Consider the following 25,571-nt stretch of genomic DNA (forward strand, 5'->3'; position numbering starts at 1 on the left):
TTCTCTTATTGTGCTAGAGCGCCCTCTTGTGGTGTCTGTATAAAGGTCAGCCTCCTTCCCAGCAAACGTCCAGGAAGGTCAGTGCCCAACAATAACTCACATGGGCTTGGAATCCCTTTCCAGTTTCAAACACAACCAGCCACTATCACCACCACCTGCTTACTACTTCAATACTAAAAGAAACCTGCACCCACCACCGAGCCAGCTGAGCACAGAGGAGGCCTGCAATCACCATGTGAGGAGTACACAGTTTTTTAATACCACCCCAGACCATCACCTCAAGCCACACAGGGCAACCTGTTTTCTACTCTGGCAAGCTTGTGCTTTCTGCTGGATCCAGCACTTGCCAGCCGGAGCTCCGTGGAGGTTTGCGCTGTAATCCCAGGGCCCTGGTCACCAGCCTCCGAGCCACCGCCACGTCCGTCTGAGGTCTCTCTTTGGCCAGCTGAAGGAGCTCTGGGGGAAAATGGAAGAGGAGAAGTAGTCATGGAGCAAAAGGGGTGCGGTGGGAGAGAGACGCAGTCTTGTCCGGGGTGGGGAGTCTGTGAAGGGTCTGGCAAAAGGGGTTTGGACTCCCAGGTGCTCTTCCCACAGTACGGAGATGGGCTGGTCTAGACATGAAGGCAGTTGGATGGGGCATAACATTGCAAGTGATGAATATCATTTTTAAGACAATTTTTATTTATTTAAAAAAAGCCACGCATGAACACAATCACTTCCCTGAAAATATATTAAAAAAGAAAATCAGCACCTCAGAGAGAAAGCTTCTTAGCTCAGCCCACTTCCTGCTAAGTGCCTGGCTAAATTCACTGGGCCAGTTCACAGTAACAGGAATTCTAGCTTCCCGATAAACAAATGTGTTTGTGAACTGACTTGGATACTCTCCCCTCTTCTGATGTGTGGAGGAGGAAATCGTTGAAGGCATCCACCTTGGAGACGAGCCACAGCTTCCCATTACATCCAAACATGGGGTACTGTGGTTTGTTGAAACTCCACTTAGCAAACAAACCACTGTGGCAAATGCAAACTATTTCATAATTGTGTCGTGAACTGGGATGCGTTTGAAACCAGAATATGTTTAAAGCTTAAACAATATAAAACCAGCATCCGTTCTACACACAATGTTGACATTTCATATCCCTTCCTATGCAATATGCTGACAATCTGGCTCCCTGCAGCAACTGAGTCCTGCTCTTTTCCAGTGTGTTGCTGCTGCTGCTGCCTTTCACAGCTGGTCTCACCCTCATTAATGCTCACACTATCCATTGCATTCTCTATAGGCCAGGGGTGGGGAACCTGTGGCCATGCAGAGGATGTTGGGACTCCAGCTCCCATCAGCCTCAGCCAGCATGGCTCATGGTCAGGGGTGATGGAAGCTGTGGTCCAGAAACAAGAAGAGCCACAACTTCCCCACCACCACCTCTGCTCCAGGCAAACTCTGCCAACAGCTTTCAGTCCCAGATCACAGCTCCCACTTCAACAATTCCATTAGTATCAGAACTCAAGGACAAGTCCCAATGAGGAAAAACAAGCAAGGCAGGAGCAAAGCCGAGCCACTGAGCATGTGGCCTGTGGAAAGTCTCAAGGGTCAGAGAGAGGTCCAGAAGCCACTGGGCCTGAAGTTTCCAGCCCTTGCTTTACCCCACCCAAGTGAGCGTTCCTGCATCTGCCACACCAGGCTCAAAAACCACTGTATGATCCTTGTTTGCTCATTCGCTAGACTTTGAACCTCAGATCAGAAAAGTGGTGGCCATAAGGAATTCACCTGGCAGCCATGAGCCTCTAAGCCCCAGCCAGGGTCCTCTTTGTGAGGAGGAAGTACAAAGAGACAAAAGAGGAAGTTGGAAGGGCAGCACTCTGACCCGCGTCCTCTTACATAGTTCTTTGGGAAGAGGGACTATCTGTTGAACCACTCTGGGAATTGTAGCTCTGATGGAAGACAACACTCTCAGCACCCTTAACGAAGTACAGCTCCCAGAATTCACTGGGGGAAGTCACTACCACTTAAAGTGGTATGAAACTGCTTTACACATGCAGAGCAGATGGGGCTTTAGACCTTAGCAGTAAAGTGACAGACATCCATCTACATATATAAGTAGGTCATTGCCTATTGGGGGGTGGGCTTGAGGGTGCCAGAGGTCTTTCACCACACCCAGCAGCAGCTTCAAAAATGCTCTTACTTGGCCGCTGAAGAGCCTTGATTTTTGACTGCCTTGTACCGTGGATTAGGTGCCGGATCTTTAGGGAGGTATAGCTCTGTTCCAAGGCTTGAGAAGCTGAAAAAGAAAGTGTGATTTTTCAGAAATAAGACCAAGCATGGTTTTGGACTACAGCTCCCAACAATCCCAGCAGGCACATGCTGCCTAGGGCTGATGGGCATTGTAGTCCAATCACGTTATCTGGAGGGCACCAGCTTGTGGAAGGCTGACCTGAACTCTCTCTCCCAGGGTTGCCACAGATGGAATCAAATTATTACTGGAGCAAAACATAGCTTGATGCCATGATTGTTGCCCAGTGCTTGGGAGTGTCAAATGGGAATATTGTTCACGCCCATCACCCCTCCAGGTGAATATCCTTGTAGCTGCTTCCTGCCTACACATGCAGCCACCGAGTGGGTGCACAAGCGGCAGCAGGAGCCAGAGGGGATGCACATCACACACATTTGGTTCCCATGCAACCCCAAACCATGGTTTGGCATTAGGAAGGCAAGGCTTGGGCTCAACATTGCCCCTTCCAATTTCCATTTCCCAACTTCCTATTTTGGACTGGGAAGGAGAGGGAACTGCACCAGACACAATTTGAGGGGAAAGCAGGAGAGACATCGGTCAGCCCTAAACTCACAGGCATTCCTACAGAAAATCCAAAATTACCTGCTGCCAAACTGGAGAAGATCCCAAGAGCATGAGTATCATCGACCCACTGTAGCTTAAATCCACTCTCTCTAAAAGACAGACAGACCACAGTGTTGCTTGTCAGTTACATGAAGCCACGGATAGTTCCACCCAGATAAGAGGATTAACAGAGGGCCTCTCTCTCTCTCTCCACGGCACCCATACCTTCCCAGTTGTACACCCTTGCCCCCAGGCCACACCTCTCACTGGCCCTGCTTTGCTTCCTCCTTGAATGCTTTTCCCTGGCTGGAATGTGTCCCTAAACTCTGCATCATGCCTCTGGCTTGCCAACATCTCCAGGTCTGAGTTGGGCACATGCCCTGCTTGAAATTTCATAGATACCAGCCAGTATGTACAGCCCTGAACCAGATGGGCCAGCCGTCTGATTCAGTGTAACACCGCTTCCAGCATTCAGCCAGTCCCAATCAGGAAGAGAAAGCCCTTGCCCATCTACTTACTGGAACTCTGCAAAGGCCTCCAGAAGATGCTCAGTTTTTAGCAAGGGAGAAAAATCATATATCTCTAGCACGTGGCCAAAATCTCCTTCATTGATCTGTGCTTCCCCATAGCTGGAGTAATCATATTGGATTTTCTCAATGCTTATGTCCTTTATGGTCAAGTAATTTGTGATCTGGGGGCAGGAAAAAAGAAGAGAAATCACATTGCAGGATCAAGAAATATTTGCAGAATAGGAAACATCTGAACATGGAATACAGTCAGGATCAAGCTACACCATCGGCAGAAACAGGTGCCAAAGCTTTTTCTAGATCACTGTACCACTTCAACATGCAGGTGTACTGCTGCATTTTTCAACATTTCCCCATTAAAATCACCCTGCAAGTAGAAAACTAGAATGCTAGTCTTCTGTTTTCTTCCACATCAGTTGTGGGGTACCTTTGACCCTACAGAAGTTGCTGAACTGTAACTGCATTAGCCTTGGTCACCGGTCATGCTAACTGATGGGACTTGTAGTTCAGCAATAGGGTTGAGTGTGGTATCGATACATTGTCCAAAACCGGTTTGAAGTCCAGATCACGATAACCGTTTCATAATTTTTGACCTGGTAATATATTGTGCCCGATATTTCCGAAGGGGAAGAAGATTCCCCAATAGCTTGCCCACGTGCAAAGATCAGGGTCGCCTGCCCTTTCGCCTCTGACTAAAGACCCAGCATAGCAAACACAGAAGCCAAGCCAAGTCTACCTTATCGCCTGATCACAAAACATAAACCTCTGACTTTGCTGATCTCCCTCCCTCCACAGCCCAGCCACTGGCCTTGGCTGAGAGAGACCAGTAAGGAGAGAGTAGATTATAATAACTAGGACTGGTCTGAAGTCCACATCCAGGAACCAACCCTCAGCCACTGCTTCCTCCCCACTTTACATCCTCCTTCCTCCTTATTTCAGGCATCATGCTATATTGGTATCTCACAATTTTTAGCTGGTGATATATCTGTTGAAAACTATAACTCGCCAAAGCCTATTCAGCAACATCCCCACACCTGCTCTATGAGCTTGTTTTTTACATGCAAAGAGCAGGTGGTATTCCGTGCTAGTCCTGCCCCGAGGAGACCCCCTGAGGCAGGACACAGCTGAATACAACCTAGGGGTTTCCTCCCAGGGGAGCCTTCAAACGTGCAACACTCCACCTGCAGCCTCAAGTGGTACAGTCCAGAGACACATCCACACCCTACAGTCGAAGCACGTTAGGCCACTTTAATAGCCGTAGCAACCTCCAAAGAATCCTGGGGTCTGTAGTTTGCACAGACTGCTAAGAGTAATTAGGAAAACATTAACCAGCTACAGTTCCCAGGATTTTTCTGGGGAAGCCATGACTGCTAAAATGGCAAGAGTGGATGGTCCAGGAGTGATCCAGTAACAGTTTCCCCCCACAATTCTGCTGATCCAACTCTCCCTTTTTTGTGCCAAAGGGCAGCTCTACACAGGAGGGGTTTGGGGTGCTGACTGAGCCCCAGAGTAATCCTTTTTTATGCTGCTACTTTAGCATTTTGGTTGCTTGTTGCTGAAATTGAGGGAGGATCTTATGTCAGGGATAAAGGACCCAAATCTGCCTGCGGAGTCCCAGGTTCAATCCCTGGCATCTCCAGGTAGGGGTGGGAGAGACCCCCTTTGAAATTCTGGGGGAGCTGCTGCCCATCAATGTAGACCAGGGGTAGAAAACGTGATGCCTCCAGGTGTAGTTGGACTACAACTCCCATCACCCTGACAGCTGGTCATGCTAGCTCATGGGAGTTGTAGCCCAATAACGTCTGGAGGTTCTTCCTGGAGTAGGAAATACTAAGCTAGATGGACCAAGAGTCTGACTCAGTAGAAGGCAGCTTCATAAGTTCTTAATCATTTGGGAAAGCGCTGTAGCTCATGGCAGAGCATCCTGCTTTGAGTGTTGAAGGCACCAGAGTCAACCCTTGGCAGCTCCAGACAAAAAGGAGCTTCCATAGGTGACAGGAGACCCCTTTCCCGAGAACCTGAAGCACCACTGCCAGCCACAGTAGACCAGGATGGGGAAGCCTTTTCAGCCCAGGAGCCACAGTCCCCCATGCGCTCATGCCAGTGGGGACAAAACCATGTGGTTTGCTCTGTGTGACCCAATCATGGCTTCTTTGGGAGAAACAAGCCACAAATGCTGGTTGGGATGTGATGCAAACCAGCTGCACTGTGATTCGTCTCCCTGCTGAAGAGAGGAAGCAGCAAAGTGGAATTACTAGAGCTGGGTGCACCAACAAGCAGCCCGGGCACAAAGTGGCTAAAAGAAACCATACTGAATGGCTTAACACAGCCTTTGCCAACCTGGTGCCCCCCAGATGTTTTGGACCACAACTCCCATCAGTGCCAGCAGGGGCGAAGGAAGGGGGGGCGGGACGGTCCACCCCGGGTGTCACCACTGAGGGGGGTGACGAAATGCCGGGCGACACTCACCGTGGGGCCTGCAGCATGCCCGCAGGCTCCACACTGCCCCAAACAGTCCGCCCGCCACCTCCCCCTCAGCTGTAGGGCTGTAGAGTGGGAGGAGGCAGGCCCTTGGAGGCCCCACGGAGCGTCCTGCCCCGGCCAGCCCCGCCCCTGGGCACAAGGCACGCACACCACCCCAGGTGCCCAATTGGCTTGCTCCACCGCTGAGCGCCAGGCAGCACAGCAGAAAGGGCTCCTGATTAGCAAAAGCTGCCTTAGTGTTCCACAACCATAGTGCTAAACCGTGGCTTACTGTTACACCTGAACCAACCCACTCAGAAACAAGTCTGTAAGTTAAAACTATTACCTCTTGTAAGAGTTCAGTGCCACAATCATCCTCAAAGATGCTGTCCTTTTCCTCCACTGCAGAGTGCCCCACACTTCGATCTCCAGAAGAGAATTCTAGCCCAGGCCACTGGTTGCCTTCCAGGTCTACCACTGCTTTCTCCTGGCTTTCAAATACGAGGACGGCTTTATCAGGATCAGATAGAGAAGTACTCAAAAAGGGGGGAGCCTCAGGATCCAACAGGGGTCGATCTTTGCCATTTTCAGTTACAGGAGCGGGTGCCCCATCTGGCCCAGAGCCACAAGGACTACTTTGACCCTGAGCATCCCCGTAGGACTCTGTTTGGCTACACTCCAAGGCCTCAGTGCAGTCCTTCTCCTGGGTTTCCAGTGCTGATGCCTCTGGGCTTCGTTGGAATGCAAGGTCATTCACAGCAGCACCATCTTCCGGCAAGGGCAGCATCTCGCTACATTCTACCTCCGTGGCACAAGCACAATCATCATCCTTATCTTCTGCAAGGGAGAGATCATTATTAGGCTCCGGCAAAATGGCACCTGCAATGTCTCTCACAGGGTCTTCCAGTACAGGTGGGAAAACACCACTTTCCAGTACAGGGGAATCCTGGTCTTCTGCAACTGACAAGTTTACGCTCAACTCTAGAGCAACAGCTTCTAGAGGTCTCTCATCCTGGCCTTCTGGCAAAGGATGGTGTCCACTTTCTTTGGACAGCACCCCACCAGAAGGCTCTTTCTTCTGTTCTTCCGAAAGGCCTGAGGTTTCACAGCACTCTAGGACCAAAGCATCTCTGCTATCTTTACTGAGGCTTCCCAGTGCAATCAGGCTTGGGCTGCTCTCCAGCACAGAGACTGCCTGGCTGACGTTGCTTTGGCCATCCGGCTTCAATGGATTAGGTGCACATTCCAACACAAGGCAGCTTGAGTGCTCCATAGCCCCTTCGCCACTTACACTACTGGGCTCCAAATTATCTGCACACATCTCTCTAGGGCTTTCAGCCTCTGGGTGAGGCATGCAGGGATCACTGCTGGCAGGTAAGCTGTTGGCAGCTGGAATCCTTTTGGCACCGGACACCTGGTGATCATCCTCACTGACCCCAAAGCCGGACCCCTCACTCGCAAAGGCCTCTGGACCTTCCTGCCTCAAGCCCTCAGGCTTCTTGCGCATGGCTCTGGGAACATACAGAGCTCTGTCCGGCTTCCTCCGGGGCTGCCTCCTGCCCCGGCCACCTCCTCTCCGGGCTTGAGAGCCATCTGCCAGCATGTCCATGTGATGTGGGCCTCCTCTGGGCCGGCCTCCTCTGCTTCTCGATTGGGGAGGGTGGCCTGAGCTGGGGGCACTGCTACAGGAGCCATTTTGATCATCTGGTTCATCTGGCAACCTAAACCCAAAAGAGGAAGAACAGCAACAGAAAGGAGATGTTCCAAGGAGCTCGTCACGCATTAACTCCCCGTGAACTGCTCCCTTTCCAGCACGGGACCCAAAAACAAAGCGCTTTCCTCACTAAGAAATCCAGCCTTACCTAACCCTATTGCAAGTTTACTCCAAATTAAATCTCCCTGTGGCCCTCCAGATGTTGCTGGGACTACAACTCCCATCATCCCTGACCACATCCCTGGTTTGCCGCTTTAAGACCATGGCTGCGCATGAACATCATGTCCTGCTTACATATTTCTTATAGAGTAGGAGCTGATAGACCTTTCCAATGGGCCACCCAATTATCAAACACCCCCCCCCGATGTCAGCTTCAAAGGGGCTCGCTGTCAGCATCAATCCCATCAGCCAGTAGCTCGTGTTTCCCAGAATTCCTGTTTCCCAGAATTCTGAATTCCTCAACACTCAGGAGCCTGGCTTACATTTTACATAATGGATGCAATGTGTAGCCGAGCAGTGGGAAACCTCCCAACTGGAGTCTGAATTTGGCTTGCAAAGGCCATGCCCACTTGCCCCACACCGGATGTCCTATATGGAAGGTGTGGGGCAGATGAAGTTGGAGCTGTCTGCTGAAAGAGGGTTTTGCCAACCCCACTAACCATCAGCACTTGCAACCCCCTGAGAAAAATGCTGCTGCTGACAGCAGACAATTGACAGGTGAGCAGCTCAACCCACCTGTCAAAATGCCCCACGGGAATTGTGGGAGGTAAGAATTCAGCCCACAGGCTGGGCAAGTTTCTCCTTGGGGAGAAGGTGAGTCAAGGGCTGTAGAACTGTGAGAGTCCAACCTGATCGCTGAGTGACAGACCACTGTCCTCCTCCTCCAGCCTTCTCCAACCGAAAAGCTGCTCAGCTGGTCGACATCATCCACAGTCCTGTGGATCAAGTACCGGAGGCGACTGGACAACGGAGGAAACAAGAGGACTCTGGGAAAGGAAAGGGAAAGGACAGAATAGTCAGTAGGGAGTGGTCACACCAGCCAGTCCCCAGAGGTTGTTCCAGATGTTCCCCAATTTCTGGCCATTTTGCAGCTGGGGTAAAAACAGCTCACATTCATAAGGAAGGGGGTCGGGGAAGACTAAAGCCCTCCAGATATCACTGAAGTACAAAGCAAATCATCTCTAACCATCAAGGGTGGTTTTTTTAGGGTACAGTGGTACCTCAGGTTAAGTACTTAATTGGTTCCAGAAGTCCATACTTAACCTGAAGCGTACTTAACCTGAAGCGAACTTCCCATTGAAAGTAATGGAAAGTGGATTAATCTGCTCCAATGAAAAACACCCCCTAAAACAGCAATTTAACACAAATTTTGCTGTCTAACGAGACCATTGATCCATAAAATGAAGGCAATAATCAATGTACTGTAATATAAAATAAATTCTGACGTCGCGGAACCCGGATGTAAACACTTCCGGGTCCGCGGCATTCATAAACGGAGGTGTTCATAAACAGGACTGTTTGTAAACCGAGGTACCACTGTATTGTAGATGAAAAAAAATTAACATTTACAGTGGTACCTCGGGTTAAGTACTTAATTGGTTCCAGGGTGCCATTCACACCCCGGAAAGTACTTAACCCAAGTGGCGATAGCATATATGCAAGAAGCGCCGATAGAGCACTTCTGCGCATGTGCGAAGCATACAGAATGCTTCTGTGCATGCGCGCACGTCAGAACTCGGAAGTAAACACTTCCAGGTCCGCGGAGTACTCAACCTGAAGTGTACTTAATCCGAGGTATAACTGTGCAGTCAAACACCAAATGTGAGGTTGGAAAAAAATGTGCATTTGGACAGCTGATAATGTAGTTTGAAAAAATGGGGAGGGAGATATCAGACATATTAAGCATAAATGCATGTGAAAACAGGCTCCAGTGGATGGAGCGGACAAGACCAAGAGTGGGCTCAACAGTCAAGAAGGCAGTTTCTGCATATGCTGTTGAGGGAAGTGAGGGGCAGGTGGGGCTCGTCTACCTGGGAAGGGGGCCCACCTAGGAGAAGGAAAACTCTGATCCTAAGCCTCCGCTGCCTAGCGGAATATCTTCAGGAGAAGAAAAGACCCAGGAGGAAACCCTACACAAAGCCGGAGCGAAGTCCCTAAGGCAGTTGGATGGTGCCTTGTACGCCAAACTGGTACCAAATGTCTTGCTCTGCTTTCCTTTGGACCACGCCATCTCGAGACAGACAGGTGCCAACAAATAGGCGATGGCAGAAACAGAATGTGCACATATTATCTAAGCCATATAAAGCACCTTCCTCTTTTTCATCTTTGGGCAGGTAGTGTCTCACTGCAACCTTGAATAGTAGATACCTTTAAAGAACTCCATTTTCTGTGCCTGCAAGTTATGGAACTAAATCAGGTTTATCAACGAATCGTTGCTATATACTAGCACAGGACTCCTAAACCCTGTGGAGAAACTGTCAGTGATACAGGGTAGAAGTAAGGAGCAAGGCACACTTTGTGTTTGCTCAGCCTTTCTTTTTCCCTTTTCCATTTTTGGGTGTGGGGTGTCTGATTGGTATTGGGGCCTGTGCTATTTAAATTGTTCACAAGCAATCTAGAGCTGGGGGGAGCAGTGTGGTGACCATGTATGCTGATGATACTAAAATGTGCAGGGCATTAGAACAGAAAGGGAAGAGCTCCGAAGAGACATTTCCAAATGGAGGGAATGGTCAGTAAAATGGCAATGTAAGCAAGTGTAAAGTAGGGGCATAAAATAATAATTTCACACGAGGTCTGAACCGGCAATGACTGACCAGAAGTGAGACCTTGGAGTTGTAGTGGGGAGCTCAATGAAACTGTTGACCTGATGTGTGGGACCTGTGAAAAAGGCAAATTCTGAAAATAAAACTGTCAATAGGATAATGCAGTTATACAAATCTATGATGGAACCACATTTAGAATACTGTATACAGTTCTGGCCATCTCATCGCAGAAAGGATATTGCAGAGTTGGAAAAGGTTCAAAAAGGGCAACCAAAATGATCAAAGGGATGGAGAAACTCCCTATGAGGAAAGGTTACAGCATTTAGGGCTTTTAATTTAGAGGACAGGTGAGTAAGAGGAGACATGATAGAAGTGTGTCAAATGATGTGCATCATGGAGGAAGGGGAAAGAGAAAAACTCGTCTCCCTCTCTCGTAACACTAGAACATTCAATGAAGCTGAACATTGGAAGATTCAGGATGGACAAAAGAAAGTATTTATTCACACACCACATAGCTAAACTGTGGGATTCAGTTCCACAAGAAGCAGCGATGGAGACCAACCTGGATGGGTTTGAAAGAGGGTCAGAGAAATCCAGGGCTATAAGTGGCTACTAGCCACAATGGCCTCACTCTGCTTCCAGAGTCAGAGGCAGCAGGTGCTGAGGGCCAGATGCTGGGAATCACAAGTAGGGTTGCCAGACTCAATAGAGGACAGGACTTCTGTGCCTTTAATTGCCCTGCTCTCTTTTGAGTCTGGAAACCTTAAAGAGAAACCAGCAGACCCTTTGCTTGGAAATTAAACAAAGGGTCTGCTGGTTTCTCTTTAAGGTTTCCAGACTCAAAAGAGAGCAGGGCAATTAAAGGCACAGAAGTCCTGTCCTCTATTCATTACCGAGGAGGCAGACTTAGTCGTTGTCTGAGGACTATCCCTGCCTCCGGGTCTGGTCCTGACCGGACGGATATTGGAATCAGCAAGGGATACCCACATGACCTGAAGGTGCTGCTGTGCAATGCCAGGTCGATGATGAATAAGACCACTGCCATTCACGACCTGATTGTGGATGGAGGATTTGACCTGGCATGTGTGACAGAGACCTGGTTGGATGAAGCCGATGGGCCCGTTCTTGGCGCTGCTTGCCCACCAGGTTTCTCTTATGCACAGCAACCCAGGCCATCTGGGCGGGGAGGGGGGGTTGCAGTGATTTTTAGGAAGTCATTAGTTTGCACCAGGCGTCCTATTGGTAAGACTGAGTTTTCTGAGTGCATGTTCTGGAAGTTGGGCAATAGGGGCAGTACAGGATTCCTTTTGGTGTACCGACCTCCCCGCTGCACCAAGGATTCCCTGCCCGAGCTGCTTCAGGTCGTGTCGGATGTGCTCCTGGAGACACCTAGCTTGGTTGTCTTAGGGGATTTTAACATCCATGCCGACACGACCTTACAAGGAGCCGCTCGGGACTTTGTGGAAAGCATGGCCACCATGGGGCTGTCCCTGAATAAGTCTGGCCCAACTCATAGCCGCGGACATGCCTTGGACTTGGTGTTTACCTCTATGGATGGTGGTGATCTGACATTAAGTAAAAGCGAAACAAAAGAAGTGCCATGGTCAGATCACTTTCTGGTGCAACTGGACTTCTCCGCAACCCTTCCCCTCTGCAGGGAGGTGGGACCGATTCGGATGGTCCGCCCCCGCTACTTAATGGATCCAATTGGCTTCCAGAGAGTGGTAGGGGATGTTTTATCCCATGTCGATGGCCTTTCAGCTGATTCCCTGGTGGCCCGCTGGAATGCGGAGTTAACCAGCGCTATTGACTGTCTGGCTCCGAAGCGCCCTCTCAGATTGCATGGAGCCCGGACAGCCCCGTGGTTTTCCCCGGCGCTGAGGGTGATGAAACAGTCATTGAGACGGCTAGAGCGCCGGTGGCGGAAAACTCATTTTGAATCAGACCGGACACGGGCTAGAGCTCAACTTCGAGCCTACCAAGTGGCAATGGCGACGGCGAAGAGGACCTTCTTCACAGTCTCCATCGCATCTGCAGAAAACAGCAGCAGGAGACTCTTCCAGGTGGTTCGCAATTTAGCGGAACCACCTGCTCCATCCGGGCCCAGTATGGGCCACATGATCTCCTGCAATGATTTTGCAAAGTTTTTTGCAGATAAAGTCGCTCAGATTCGGGAAGAGGTAGACTCCACCGTGGGAGCAGGGCCGGGGCGGGGGAGTGCTAGAGTCCTGTCTAGTCAAGTTTTGTGGGATCAATTTCAATCTGTTACCTCCGAGGATGTGGACAGGCTGCTTGGACGAGTGAAACCAACCACCTGTCTCCTTGATCCTTGCCCATCCTGGCTTATAAAAGCTAGCCGGGAAGGGCTGGGCGATGGGCTTCGCGGGTTGGTAAATGCTTCTCTCCATGAGGGAGCCTTCCCAGACCCGCTGAAAGAGGCGGTTATTAAACCGCTTCTAAAAAAACCATCTTTAGATCCGGCCAATATGGCCAACTATCGCCCAGTCTCAAATCTTCCATTCTTGGGCAAGGTGATTGAGCGAGTGGTTGCTGAACAACTCCAGGCACGCCTGGAAGAAGCGGACCATTTGGATCCCTTCCAGTCAGGATTCAGGCCTCATCATGGGACTGAAACTGCCTTGGTCGCACTGGTTGATGATCTCTGGCGGGCTAGGGACAAAGGTAAGAGCTGTTTCCTTGTTCTGCTGGATCTCTCAGCGGCTTTTGACACCATCGACCATAACATCCTTCTGGACCGTCTAGAGGGCTTGGGAGCTGGGGGCACTGTCATGCAGTGGTTCCGCGCCTTCCTCCTGGGCCGTGTTCAGAAAGTGGTGGTGGGGGATGAGTGTTCAGACCCCTGGGCTCTCACTTGTGGGGTGCCTCAGGGTTCTGTCCTCTCCCCCATGCTTTTTAACATCTATATGCAGCCGCTGGGAGAGATCATCAGGAGGTTTGGGCTGGGTGTCCATCAGTATGCTGATGATACCCAGCTCTACCTCTCTTTTAAATCAGAACCAGTGAAGGCGGTGAAGGTCCTGTGTGAGTGCTTGGAGGCGGTTGGAGGATGGATGGCGGCTAACAGATTGAGATTGAATCCTGACAAGACAGAAGTACTGTTTGTGGGGGACAGGAGGCGGGCGGGTGTGGAGGACTCCCTGGTCCTGAATGGGGTAACTGTGCCCCTGAAAGACCAGGTGCACAGCCTGGGAGTCATTTTAGACTCACAGCTGTCCATGGAGGCACAGGTCAACTCGGTGTCCAAGGCAGCTGTTTATCAGCTCCATCTGGTACACAGGCTGAGTCCCTACCTGCCCACTGACTGTCTCTCCAGAGTGGTGCATGCTCTAGTTATCTCCCGCTTGGACTACTGCAATGCGCTCTACGTGGGGCTACCTTTGAAGGTGACCCGGAAACTACAACTAATCCAGAATGCGGCAGCTAGACTGGTGACTGGGAGCGGCCGCCGAGACCACATAACACCGGTCCTGAAAGACCTACATTGGCTCCCAGTACCTTTCCGAGCACAATTCAAAGTGTTGGTGTTGACCTTTAAAGCCCTAAACGGCCTCGGTCCGGTATACCTGAAGGAGCATCTCCACCCCCATCGTTCTGCCCGGACACTGAGGTCCAGCTCCGAGGGCCTTCTGGCGGTTCCCTCACTACGAGAAGCCAAGTTACAGGGAACCAGGCAGAGGGCCTTTTCGGTAGTGGCTCCCACCCTGTGGAATGCCCTCCCACTAGAGGTCAAAGAGAACAACAACTACCAGACCTTTAGAAGGCATCTCAAGGCAGCCCTGTTTAGGGAAGCTTTTAATGTTTGATGGATCTCTGTATTTTAATGTTTGATGGATTTCTGTGTTTTAGAATTTCTGTTTTGTTGGAAGCCGCCCAGAGTGGCTGGGGGAACCCGGCCAGATGGGCGGGGTATAAATAATAAATTATTATTATTATTATTATTATTATTATTATTATTATTATTATTATTATTGAGTCTGGCAACCCTAATCACAAGGGGGGAGGCTGCAGTTGTGCTGAGCTCTTGTTTGCATGGTTTCTATATAGGCATTCTGGTGGGCCACTATGAGAGCAGGATGTGAAACTGAACAGGCCTTTGGTCTGATCTAGTATGGCTCTTCTTAGGTCCTTAGCCTTTTCCGAACATGGTCGGTACCCAAGGCGCCTTCCAGCTTGGGCACCTGCAGCGCTGGACTTGGGAGACCAGCGCTAGCAAGCATGGTGTTGGATGCTGCCTCCAGCCAGCACATAGCCAATGGTCAGGGATCTAGAGGGCACCTCACTGCCTCACCTGTGGCAGACTACCATACAAAGGCCTAAAGCAGACGAGGACAGCATCCGCCAGCTGCTTACAGGAGCCACTTACTTCTCCAGCTGGTTGTGAAGCAGGAAGTGGTCCAATTCCTCCACAATCTTGTTGACAAAGTCATTCTCCGTGGGGGAAAGGAATACACCGTCCAAACAGCGCAGCGCCAGGGTGACAGTGGGGTGGTGGCCTGTCGGGAGGAGACAAAGCAGGGTTAGCCATCTGGCTGATTAAAAAGAAACATATTCACTTTGTTAGAACAGTTAAGCATGACAAGTTAATCAACAGGCTTGATATTCATTTGCAGGTTACATTTCTTTTTTGAAAAAGCAAATTTATTGTAAAACAGTTAAAAGTAACTTTAAAAACAACCTGCTGTAAAATGAATGCAGGTGAGTTAGGTTACCAGAAATGTGAATGACTTAGTGAACTTCTTAGGAAGATAGGAAGCTGCCTTATGGTCTGCCTGGCTCAGTATTGCCTACACTGACTGGCAGCAGCTCTCCAGGATTTCAGGAAGTGTCTCTCAGCCCCACCTGGAGATGCTGCAATTGAACCTGGAGCTCCTGTATGCCCAGCACATGCTCTAACCTAGTGTTTCCCTAACTCGGGTCTCCAGCTGTTGTTGGACTACAACTCCCATCAGCTCTAGCTAGCAGGACCAGTGGGCAGGGATGATGGGAATTTTAGTCCAAAAGCAGCTGGAGACCCAAGTTCTGGAAACACTGCTCTAACCAGTGAGCTATTATGGCCCTTCCTCATTCTATTTGGCTGTGTCATCTCGAAGGACCAGGGCTGTGGGACAGCTGCAAAGTTCTTTAAAAAGGGGAATCCATGAAAAATAGCATCTCTGTTTCAAAGAGACAAGTATTTAACAGGCAGCTGGGTTAGGCAGACAGCAAGCACCAGAAAACATCTGACGGTATTGAGCCACAATCCAATAATACCTCGTCGAGTGACAACGTCTGATGGGTCAACTGACCAGGGTGGCAAACCCAGGACAGGGGGTGGAGGTGGGGGTGGGGGTCACTTTTAGGAGACAAAGACAGGGGTGGGGAGCAGGGAAGAGGTAAAAGGGAAAGAGCAGCCGGCCTCGCTGCTCCACGGGCGAAAAGACCTCGAGGAAGCAGGCGAGTTATGTCAAGAGGTTGCTTTGAATCGGAACCATTTTGCCGCCCCGCCCCCGCGAAAGCGCTGCAGGGTCCGGGGGGCCTTGCAAGCGAGGGGGCGCCGCCCGGAGGCTCCGTCCTTGCGGTGCCCCAGCGCCGCGCCTCCCCTCCCTCCCTCGGCGAGGCCGCTTCACGCAGCTGCCCGGCCGCCAAGCAGCCCCGCCGCGCGCCCCCTTTCACTGCCCCCCTCCACCGGAGAGCGGCAGGGGGTCCCCGGCCAGAGCCACGCGGGGCAACGGCGAGAGAGGCCCGGGAATCGGCCGAGGGACGGACAGCCGGCTCGTCGCCCCGCCGAATGCACGTACCGCAAGGCCCGGCCTGCGGCTGCACGGGCTCCCCGGGGAGGCGGCGGCTTCGGCGCCCCTTTCTGCTTTCCGGCGGCGGCGGCGGCGATTATTGCGGAGGCTCCTCCCTCCGCCGGCGGTGGCTGCAATTACAATTGCAACCGCAGCTGCTGTAGCTCCTCCTCCTCCTCTCCCCTCTCCTCCCCTCTCCTGCGCTTTCTTTCTGTGTGTGGTTGAAGCAGCCGCTCAGTGCCACCTCCTCCTCTTGGCTCGGGCGCAAAAAGCGCGCAGCCGGCTCCAGCGAGCGCCGCAACATCCCTTCATCTAGGAGGAAATGGGTTATACACTGTCTCTCACCATTACAAGAAACTCGCTTCTGAATACGCAAAGCTGCTCTGCATTTGTGTGAAAAAGGCTAGGTGGGGTCAAAAAAGAAGAAAGGCGGGTGAAGCATCCCGTTTTAGGATGAATTCAGCGGCAGCAAACTGGCAAGACTGAGATTGCAGTCCTAATCCTATTCATCTAGAAGTGGGCCTTATTGAACTCCGTGGTAATTAACTTTGGAGTAGATAAGCATACCGTAGCATCGCACGACCTAGGTACCTCTGAACGTTTTTATGAAGCTTCCAGCAATGCAATCATACGTTTACTCAGAACTAAACCCTACTGAATTGTGTGTATAGAATTGCAGCCTGCACATTGTGTACAAACTATGCATGCTGCTTTTGTTTAATATTGCAGAGTTTACGCAGGCTGTCCAGAAGCATTCAGTTGCAAGCTGGCAGGATGAAGCAGGAACAAACGCTGCTCACCAGTAACTTGGTTACTACAGATATATATTATTTACAGCAGACTCACAAGTTACTATATACAGGATACAGACACGGATCTTAACTCTCTCTCAAACAAACTCCAACTACAGTACAATCAATCACCAAGACACCTCTCCTCAGACCACACAGGGTGACCTCGTCCAATAGCAGAACTGTTTCTAGGCTCCATATCTCCAGGCTGAATAACTCACTCTGCAGTCTTTCTGGCCTTCGGCCAAATCATTAATTGTTTCTGTGGGAAGCTGCTTCAAAGAGTAAAAAATCCCAACAGCTTCTAGTGATTACTTGTAGCTGAATACGATTGTCTTCCATGAACACGGTTTTAACAGTGGGTCTGTAAATGACTGTGGAGGCCAATTCTGGATCCACATGTCCTCCTGCAGTGGGTTTCCATGCGGAGGTTAATCACGGTGAGGGTTTGCCAAATGTGCCTTCCTCTTAGCACATTTCTCCCTTTCGTCCTGAGTTCAAGCATCTTCAAAACCCATGACACTTTTGGTAAAGGCTGTTCTCCAACTGGAGCGCTCACAGTCCAGTGTTTCCCAGTTGTGGGTGTTTATACTACATTTTTTTTTACATTTGTCTTAAGAGAGTCTTTAAACCTCTTTTGTTGACCACCATCATTACGCTTTCCATTTTTAAGTTTGGACTAGAGTAGTTGCTTTGGAAGACGATAATCAGGCACCTGAACAACATGGCCAGTCCAACGAAGCTGATGTTGAAGAATCATTGCTTTGATACATTGCTTCTTCCAGTTCACTGGCATTAGTTTACCTGTCTTCCCAAGTGGTATGTAAAAATTTTTTGGAGACACCGTTGATGGAATCTTTCGAGGAGTTGGAGATGGTGTTTATAAGTGGTGCATGTTTCACAAGCATACAGTAAGGGTGGTAGTACAATAGCTTTGTAAACAGGCGTTTTGGTTTTCTGCGAATGTCCTGGTCCTCAAACACTCTGCCCTTCAATCAGGAGAAAGCTGCACTTGCCGAGCTCAGGCAATGCTGGATTTCGGCATAAATGTCAACCCTTGTGGAAAGGTAACTGCCCAGGCAGGAAAAGTGATCAAAACATTCCAACATTATACCACTGAGTTGGATTTGTAGCACTGCAGAAGGGGTTGTTTTGTGCTTGTTGGTGCAGCACTGTGGTTTTTTTGGATGTTGAGTGATAGGCCAAGACTTCTGCAAATATATTTAGGATGCTCATCAATGGCTCCTCTTCATCCTGGAGAGAAGTGACTATTGAGGTGCCACAGGGTTCTGTCGTGGGCCCAGTCTTATTCAACATCTTTATCAATTACTTGGATGATGGGCTTGAGGGCATCCTGAACAAGTTTGCAGATGACACCAAATTGGGAGGGGTGGCTAATACCCCAGAGGACAGAACCACATTTCAGAATGACCTTAACAGATTAGACAACTGGACCAAAACAAACAAGATGAATTTTAACAGGGAGAAATATGAAGTACTACACTTGGGGGGGGGGAAGGGAAAGATGGGTGACACCTGGCTTGAGAGGAATCTTGGTAGACCACAAACTTGACATGGGTCAACAGTGTGATGCAGCAGCTAAAAAAGCCAATGCAATTCTGGGCTGCATCAATAGGAGTATAGCATCTAGATCAAGGGAAGTAATAGCACCACTGTATTCCGCTCTGGTCAAACCTCACCTGGAATACTGTGTCCAGTTCTGGACACCACAGTTCAAGAAGGATACTGAAAAGCTGGAACGTGTCCAGAGGAGGGCAACCAAAATGGTCAAAGGCCTGGAAACAATGCCTTATGAGGAACGGCTTAGGGAGCTGGGTATGTTTAGCCTGGAGAAGAGAAGGTTAAGGGGTGATATGATAGCCATGTTCAAATATATTAAAGGATGCCATATAGAGGAGGGAGAAAAGTTGTTTTCTGCTGCTCCAGAGAAGCGGACACGGAGCAATGAATTCAAACTACAAGAAAGAAGATTCCACCTAAACATTAGGAAGAACTTCCTGACAGTAAGAGCTGTTCAACAATGGAATTTGGTGCCATGGAGTGTGGTGGAGTCTCCTTCTTTGGAGGTCTTTAAGCAGAGGCTTGACAGGCATATGTCAGGAATGCTTTGATGGTGTTTCCTGTTTGGCAAGGGGTTGGACTGGATGGCCCTTGTGGTCTCTTCCAACTCTATGATTCTATGGTTTGGAGGTTGTCCTCTGAGTGTGCACACACTACATTGTCATCAGCATATTGCAGCTCTATGAAGGAAGTTATGGTAATCTTACTCTTTGCTTTCAGTCTACTCAAAGAGCTTTCCACCTGTTCGATATAAGATTTCTACCCCGGTGGGGAGTTTCCCTTTGACAATGTATGGGATCGTGGTAGTGAAAATAATGAATAGAGTTGGGGTGATAACGCATCCCTGTTTAACACCTAATCCCACTGTGAATGGGTCACTTTGAGAACCATTGTTATCTGCAATTGTTGCTGTCATATTATGGAGCAGCCAAAGGATGTTCACAAATTTATCTGGACAGCCATATTTCCGAAGGACAGTCCACAGGGCACTACAACTTACAGTGTTGAAGGCCTTAGGCTGATAAACAGTATATACAAGGGTTAGTTTTGCTGTCTGCATTTTTCTTGAAGCTGTCGAGCAGTGAAAATCATCATGTCCATTATCCCCCTTGAAGGTCAAAAACCATTTTGGGATTCAGGAAGGGTAGCCTCGGATATAGTTAGAAGATGGTTTGCTAAGATCAGGCATCCCCAAACTTCGGCCCTCCAGATGTTTTGGACTACAATTCCCATCATCCCTGACCACTGGTCCTGTTAGCTAGGGCAGTGTTTCTCAACCTTTTTTGGGCCAAGGCACACTTGTTCCATGAAAAAAATCTCGAGGCACACCACCAGGGAGGAGGAGGAGGAGCGGACCCAGCGACACACCCGCCCCGCGGCTGCCTGCGCGGCGGCAGCCATGGCGGGAGAAGGGCCGCCGGCGGGAGCCGAGCACCTGTCTTGACGGCCCCTGGGCGCCCCGTGAGCTGCGCCGGGCTGCCAATGTCGGGAGAAGGAGACCTGGCTGGCAGAGTCGGGAGACCACGAGAGCGTCAGCCCTGCCCCCTCCCACACAGCGCGGACTCCGGCGGGTGCCTCGCGGCTGTCTGGAGGGTGCCGGACAACTCCCGACATTCAGGAGAAACCGCCGGAGTCCACAGCTGCGCTTTGCGCATGCGCAAAGGACTCCCGAACGTTGGGAGCATCAGCGTCAGCCCCTGCCCCCTCCCACACAGTGCGGCTGTGATGACGGGCGCCTCAGGCGCCGCACGGCTCGGGAGTCGGGCGCAACTGCCGCGGGCCCCGGACGACTGCCGCGGGCGCAGCGGCTCGGCGCCCCTGGCAGCCCGGCACGCCGCGGCACACCAGCCGGTGTCTCGCGGCACACTACTGTGCCGCGGAACAGCGGTTGAGAAACGCTGAGCTAGGGATCATGGGAGGTGTAGGCCAAAACATCTGGAGGGCCGCAGTTTGGGGGTGCCTGGCTAAGATCCTTGACAGAATTTTGCCGTCTGCAGCTAATAAAGAGATGCCTCAATAGTTTCTGCAATCCGTTCTATCACCTTTTTAAAAAAAAGGTTGATAATTTTGGCACCCCTAAAGTCTGCTGGGATCTTCTCTCTCCCCCATATTTTTTTGATGAGCTTGCAAAGTTTTTGTGTCATTTCAATTCCGTCCACTTTGAAAACTTTGTCAGGTATTCCATCAGGTCCTCTGGCTTTGTTGTTGTTGTTTTAATTTGGTTAATAGCTGTACACAACTCTCCCAGATTGCAAGCTCATCTCTAATTTGTTTTTGCAGAATTTGTGAGAGGACCTCAGCAGCTACGGGGAAGTTGCGGTTAAGGAGATGCTGGTAATGTTCTTTCCAGCACAGTGCAAAAGCTTCTTTATCCTTTAGAAGTGTGGTACCCATCTGTTGAGCATAGGGGGCATATTCCATGATTTATTGGCCCATAGATGGTCTTTGTGGCTTAAAAAAAACACTCAGTGCATTATGAGTGTCAGCTAAGTGCTGGATCTCTTGAACTTTTTTTATCCACCAGGTGTTTTTTTAGTTCTCTGGTTCTTCTTTGAACCCCAGCCTTAGCGTTGGCATAGGTTTTTTTTCTTAGTGGCACAGTTTCTATCTTTTTGCCAGATCTGAAAGGCCTTCCTTTTCTTATCAATCATACATTCAATATCACTGTCATTCTTATCAAACCAGTCCTGGTGTTTCTTGGCTTGGTATCCAATAGTTTGTTCACAGGCTGCAATAATGGATGTTTGGAATAATGGAATAATGTCCAGTGTTCCTTGATGTTATCGGGGAATTCTGAAAGCAGATGGTCCTTAAGAGTCATTTGGAAGCAATCCCGCTTAATGGGATCTTGAAGGGCTTGAGTGTTCATTTTGCCATTTTGCGCCTTGGTTTCCTTCCTTGAAGCCTGTGTTGAGGTATAATCTTGATAGTCATCGTGGAGCGTATTAGTTGGTTAGTTGGACCCAGCAGTCGTTGGCACTCGTCATAGCTCTGGTAAGGAGCACACCATGGCGATCTTTAGCATGGATAATTACATACTCTAAGAGGTGCCAGTGGTTCGACTGAGGGTGCCTCCATGATGTTTTTTTTAAAAAATATATATTTTTATTAATTTTTCCAATTAAAACCAATTATATCACATTATTTCAAATTATACACATATATATCAATCAAACCGAATGTTATACCAAATCATCTAAAAAATTTTGGGGGTTCCCATGCTTCAAGAAATTGGGGATTCCTCGCAACCATCTACTGCCGTCTTTTTTCTAAAATTCAAATCGTCTCTCCGGGTCCATAATAATCCAGATCTTTCCCTTACAGTCACATAGATGTTTTCCTCTTTCAACCGATTGTTTCCCAGCTGCTGAGATAAATATCAAACAAGGTTTCACAAATGTTCTTTCTCCTGTGTGGGTTAATCAGTCCAGCCTCCCCATAAATCTTCTTGGTCTGGAGCTCCCTGTTGCGTCGTCAACACGAAGCAGCGCCATCTTAAAAAACTCAAATCACTTTCGTTTTCTCTCATAACCATGTAGATTAACGATCTTTGTAAAATTTACAGCTTTTCCAGGCAGAAGATCCAAACATCAAACCATAAACTCTTGGTAAATTAATGGATCTCCTTGCCCTATAGCTGAACTTAGCTTCAGGTCGCTGCTCCAATTCAAAGTGCGTCACAGCTCATAAATCCTCCGAACGCGTCCAGGCACTCCTCCCGTCCAACTAGAGGGGGGCTTTTCTCGTCGGCAACTCCACATCTTTAAAAAATATGCTCAGTAACAACAGTTTATAAAGTTCAACTCACACAGTCTTTTGCTTCTCTTTCACTCCAAACAAGCCAGGACATCGCGTCTGGGAAGGTACGAAGTAACTCATATGAAGAAAAGTAAAAAAAAAACTCACTTCCCTTATCGCTCCGTCCCCATCAATCCTTCTTCCAGATGAAATACAGCCTTTGACTCCTCTCCCTCAGCAGCATAAATTTCTCAGCAGTAAACAGCGCTTCTTCCCCTCCTCCTGAAGTATGTCCATAGATTTAAGCCTAATTATCTTCTTTAACCATGGAAATCCCCGCCATGCAGATTAGCGTCCGGGAGTCCCGGCCCTCGTAAGTGCTTCAGCCCAAGCTCCCCCCACTCCAAAAACAGTCGGAGTGGGTCTGGGGGCATCGCGGGCCAGCGGCCCCTCTCCGTAACCCCCGGAGAGGGTAGGGGGTTGCCATTTACTCCCCTAGCAACCGCCAAATTCCTTACGAAGGTCGGAGGGATGGAAAACAGGTCCGCCATTCCTGCAGGCGGGAACCGGAACCAATCGCCTCCATGATGTTTTAAATTTATTTTTTGTTGAAAGTGTTGGTAATAACAAGATCGTGCACTGCACATATAGTCAAAGTAAGATTCTGTTCTGGTTGCTGTTGCCAATTCCTTCTTTCCCAATAGTCCCAGGCCACAGATCGAAATCTCACCAACTCTTGCATTAAAATCACCCAGGATGATAACCTTAGGCATCTCTGATAGGATGGCATCCAGCTAGGAATAAAAAAATTTATTTAATGTATTCATCAGCACCCAGTGTTGGTGCATAAGTGCTTAAAATAGTAGCCTGTTGGGTTTTGGCAAGTTTTATTTGAAGGGTTGAAAGTTGCTCATTAATGCGAGTAGGGACTTCTGACAAGAGCATCACAATATCGTTTTTGATAGCAAAGCCTACTCCATGTATTCAACATTCTTGTTCAGGTAGACCCTTCCAGAAGAATGTATAGCCTCCTTTTTCTTCCTTCAATTGTCCACCTGCTGCTCTTCTAGTTTCTTGAAGCGCTGCAATATGGATGTTAAAACATCGCAACTCTCATGCAATGATGATAGTCCTGTATTCGGGACACTCATTACAGTGGTACCTCCGGTTACGAACTTACCGTAATTCATTCTGGAGGTCCGTTCTTAAGCCGAAACCATTCTTAACCTGAGGTGTGCTTTCGCTAATGGGGCCTCCCACTGCTACCGCACCGCGACTTCCGCTCACATCCCGGGGCAAAGTTCGCAACAAGGAGCATCTACTTCCAGGTTAGCGGAGCTCGTTACCCAAAGCGTTCGTAAGGAGAACGGTACGTAACCCAAGGTTCCACTGTATCTGTGTTATCCAACAAAGTCCTATGTTCCATGTTCTACACATGCAAAGCACAGGGTTTTTTATCACCTTCTGGTGCCCCCCCCTTAATAAAAAAAATAAAATAAAAAATAAATAAAAATAGAAAAAATAGAAATAGAAATAGAAAAAATAAAAAATAAAAATAAAATAAAAAACAGCTGAGAGGCGCGACGAGGTGGCCCCAGGGTCGCGCTTTGCGCGGGGAGCGCGAGCCTGGGGCCCCCTCCACTGGGCCTATCAGCTGTTGTTGAGCGGCTTCAGGCCGCTCTCCAGAGGCACGTGCACGCCTCGGGATAGCAGCCTGAAGCCGCTCAAGTGCACTGACAGGCGCGGAGGAGGCAGTCAACCCCAGGCTCGCGCCTCCGGAGCTACGCGCGGGGAGCATGAGCCTGGGGCTGCCTCCGCTGAACAGCAGAGACGCACGGCAAAGTGGCCCCAGGCTCGCGCTCCCCGCACGCCTCTGGAGCTTCGCACAGCTGACAGGCGCAGTGGAGGCGGCACCGGGGGCGGGGGGCAGGCTGGCCAAATGGAGGGGGCCTGAGCCCAAGAGAAGGGATGGGGATCCTGTGAGCCAAATGTGGTCCTCCTTCCAGACCACATCTTTCGCTGGTTCTGCTCTGTGCCCTGAAGAGCTTTTGCCTGGATGGGGTGTATCCTTGAGCTGTGGTCAGGCTTCTTGCTTTTTAGAAATGTAATAATTGAGCTGTATAAATTCACCGGCTACAATATGTGAAATGAAGCAGGGATTTTTCTGTAACTGGACCAAATTGAGGAATTTAGTGACAACCCCATTTAAAAAGAGGAATAACACCTTGTACAGAAATACCAGTACATCAAGTATAACTCTTGGATTGTCAGAATTTATGAAATAAATATTTGCTTGTCACATCGGTTTACAAATCTTTGCAACTGGAGTTTGGTATGAGACAACTTTAGGGTAAAGAAACTGTTGAATACTTATTTGTTAAACTTTAATAAAATATTTTGAAAATCATATACACCCAGTTCTTTGCAGTCTGACAGAATGGGAGACTCATAAAATAAAAATTGCAACTGTTTTGCTTTTGTTTTTTTAAAAATTGAAGCTGGAAGTTGAAAGATAAGGTTCCTTCAAACCACACCTCATCTCCCACGATGGGCCCTACATTCGGTGGTACCCATTCTTATGTAATATGTTAAGCCACATGTATCAGTTAAAAACAATATCAGATCATTGCCCATGACACACAGGAATTACTAAAGTTTTGGCGTTTAATGTTTAATAGCCCCCTTTATTAGAAAACTTACTCGAACTTCAGTTGATAGAGGGTGGTAGTCCCTTAAGCTGTTTCAGTTGTTCTGTGGTCAACATTCCTGGAACCTCCCCTGATTCTAGAATGCCCATTGTCTGTCTTAAAGGGCCCTTAAAAGGGCCTTTTGCAATCCCACAACTGTCTTGGACAGACTTCAATGCTGTGCACAAGAAGACATTCAGGATGATTTGCTTCTCTGTTGCTCCAGGCAGGGTCCATATTTAGCCCAGAGAGCCAGGTTCCCTTTTTACTAAGGTTCTGGGGGCCACATGCCAATGGTGAATGGGAGGGACCAAAGCAAAAAGAGAGTGGGGGTGCCCATCCCTCTCATTCTCTCACACACACATATTTGTGCACATTTGCACACATAACAAACAAAGTTCATTCATTCATTCATTCTCTCACACAAACATACTCACCTTTCCATTTGGGGACAAGCAAGCAAGCGGACCTCAGCCATTTCTGTTTCCCTCTGACATCCCTGCTTCCAATCCTACATAACCAGCATTCCATCTGATTTGTTTGCAGAGAGATTAGATGGTGTCAGCTGTTTGGTGAGCATCCATCCTGATTTATTCGTGGGGAAATTAGACAGCAGTTGTTTCAAAGCATGTGTTACTCCACATTTGCCAGTGCACTTTCCTTATTGCAAATAAATTCATTCGTTCAT

At 49.1% G+C, this 25,571-nt stretch overlaps 1 protein-coding gene across 1 annotated transcript; it reads right to left on the reverse strand.

Annotated features, from left to right (window-relative positions):
• R3HCC1 (R3H domain and coiled-coil containing 1) lies at positions 1-20,072 on the reverse strand. The gene is made up of 9 exons (XM_060268603.1): positions 19,827-20,072; positions 16,096-16,183; positions 14,682-14,811; positions 8,384-8,521; positions 6,168-7,542; positions 3,350-3,522; positions 2,871-2,941; positions 2,181-2,276; positions 1-456 (listed from the first exon to the last, which is right to left on the reverse strand). The coding sequence occupies exons 1-9, from the start codon at positions 20,070-20,072 to the stop codon at positions 305-307; spliced, it is 2,469 nt and encodes an 822-aa protein (XP_060124586.1). The 3' UTR covers positions 1-304.
• Between the last annotated feature and the right edge of the window lie 5,499 nt (positions 20,073-25,571).

This window comes from Zootoca vivipara, chromosome 15 (assembly GCF_963506605.1).
Source record: "Zootoca vivipara chromosome 15, rZooViv1.1, whole genome shotgun sequence".
NCBI lineage: Eukaryota > Metazoa > Chordata > Lepidosauria > Squamata > Lacertidae > Zootoca > Zootoca vivipara.

Coding starts and splice junctions, on each gene's coding strand:
- R3HCC1 (XM_060268603.1), bottom strand. CDS start 20,072: ATGTCGGGAGTTGTCCGGCACCCTCCAGACAGCCGCGAGGCACCCGCC. Junction 16,184..19,826: donor CGCAGGCAGCCGCGGGGCGG/GTGTGTCGCTGG, acceptor CCTCCGCAATAA/TCGCCGCCGCCGCCGCCGGA. Junction 7,543..8,383: donor GTCTGTCACTCAGCGATCAG/GTTGGACTCTCA, acceptor TTTTGGGTTTAG/GTTGCCAGATGAACCAGATG.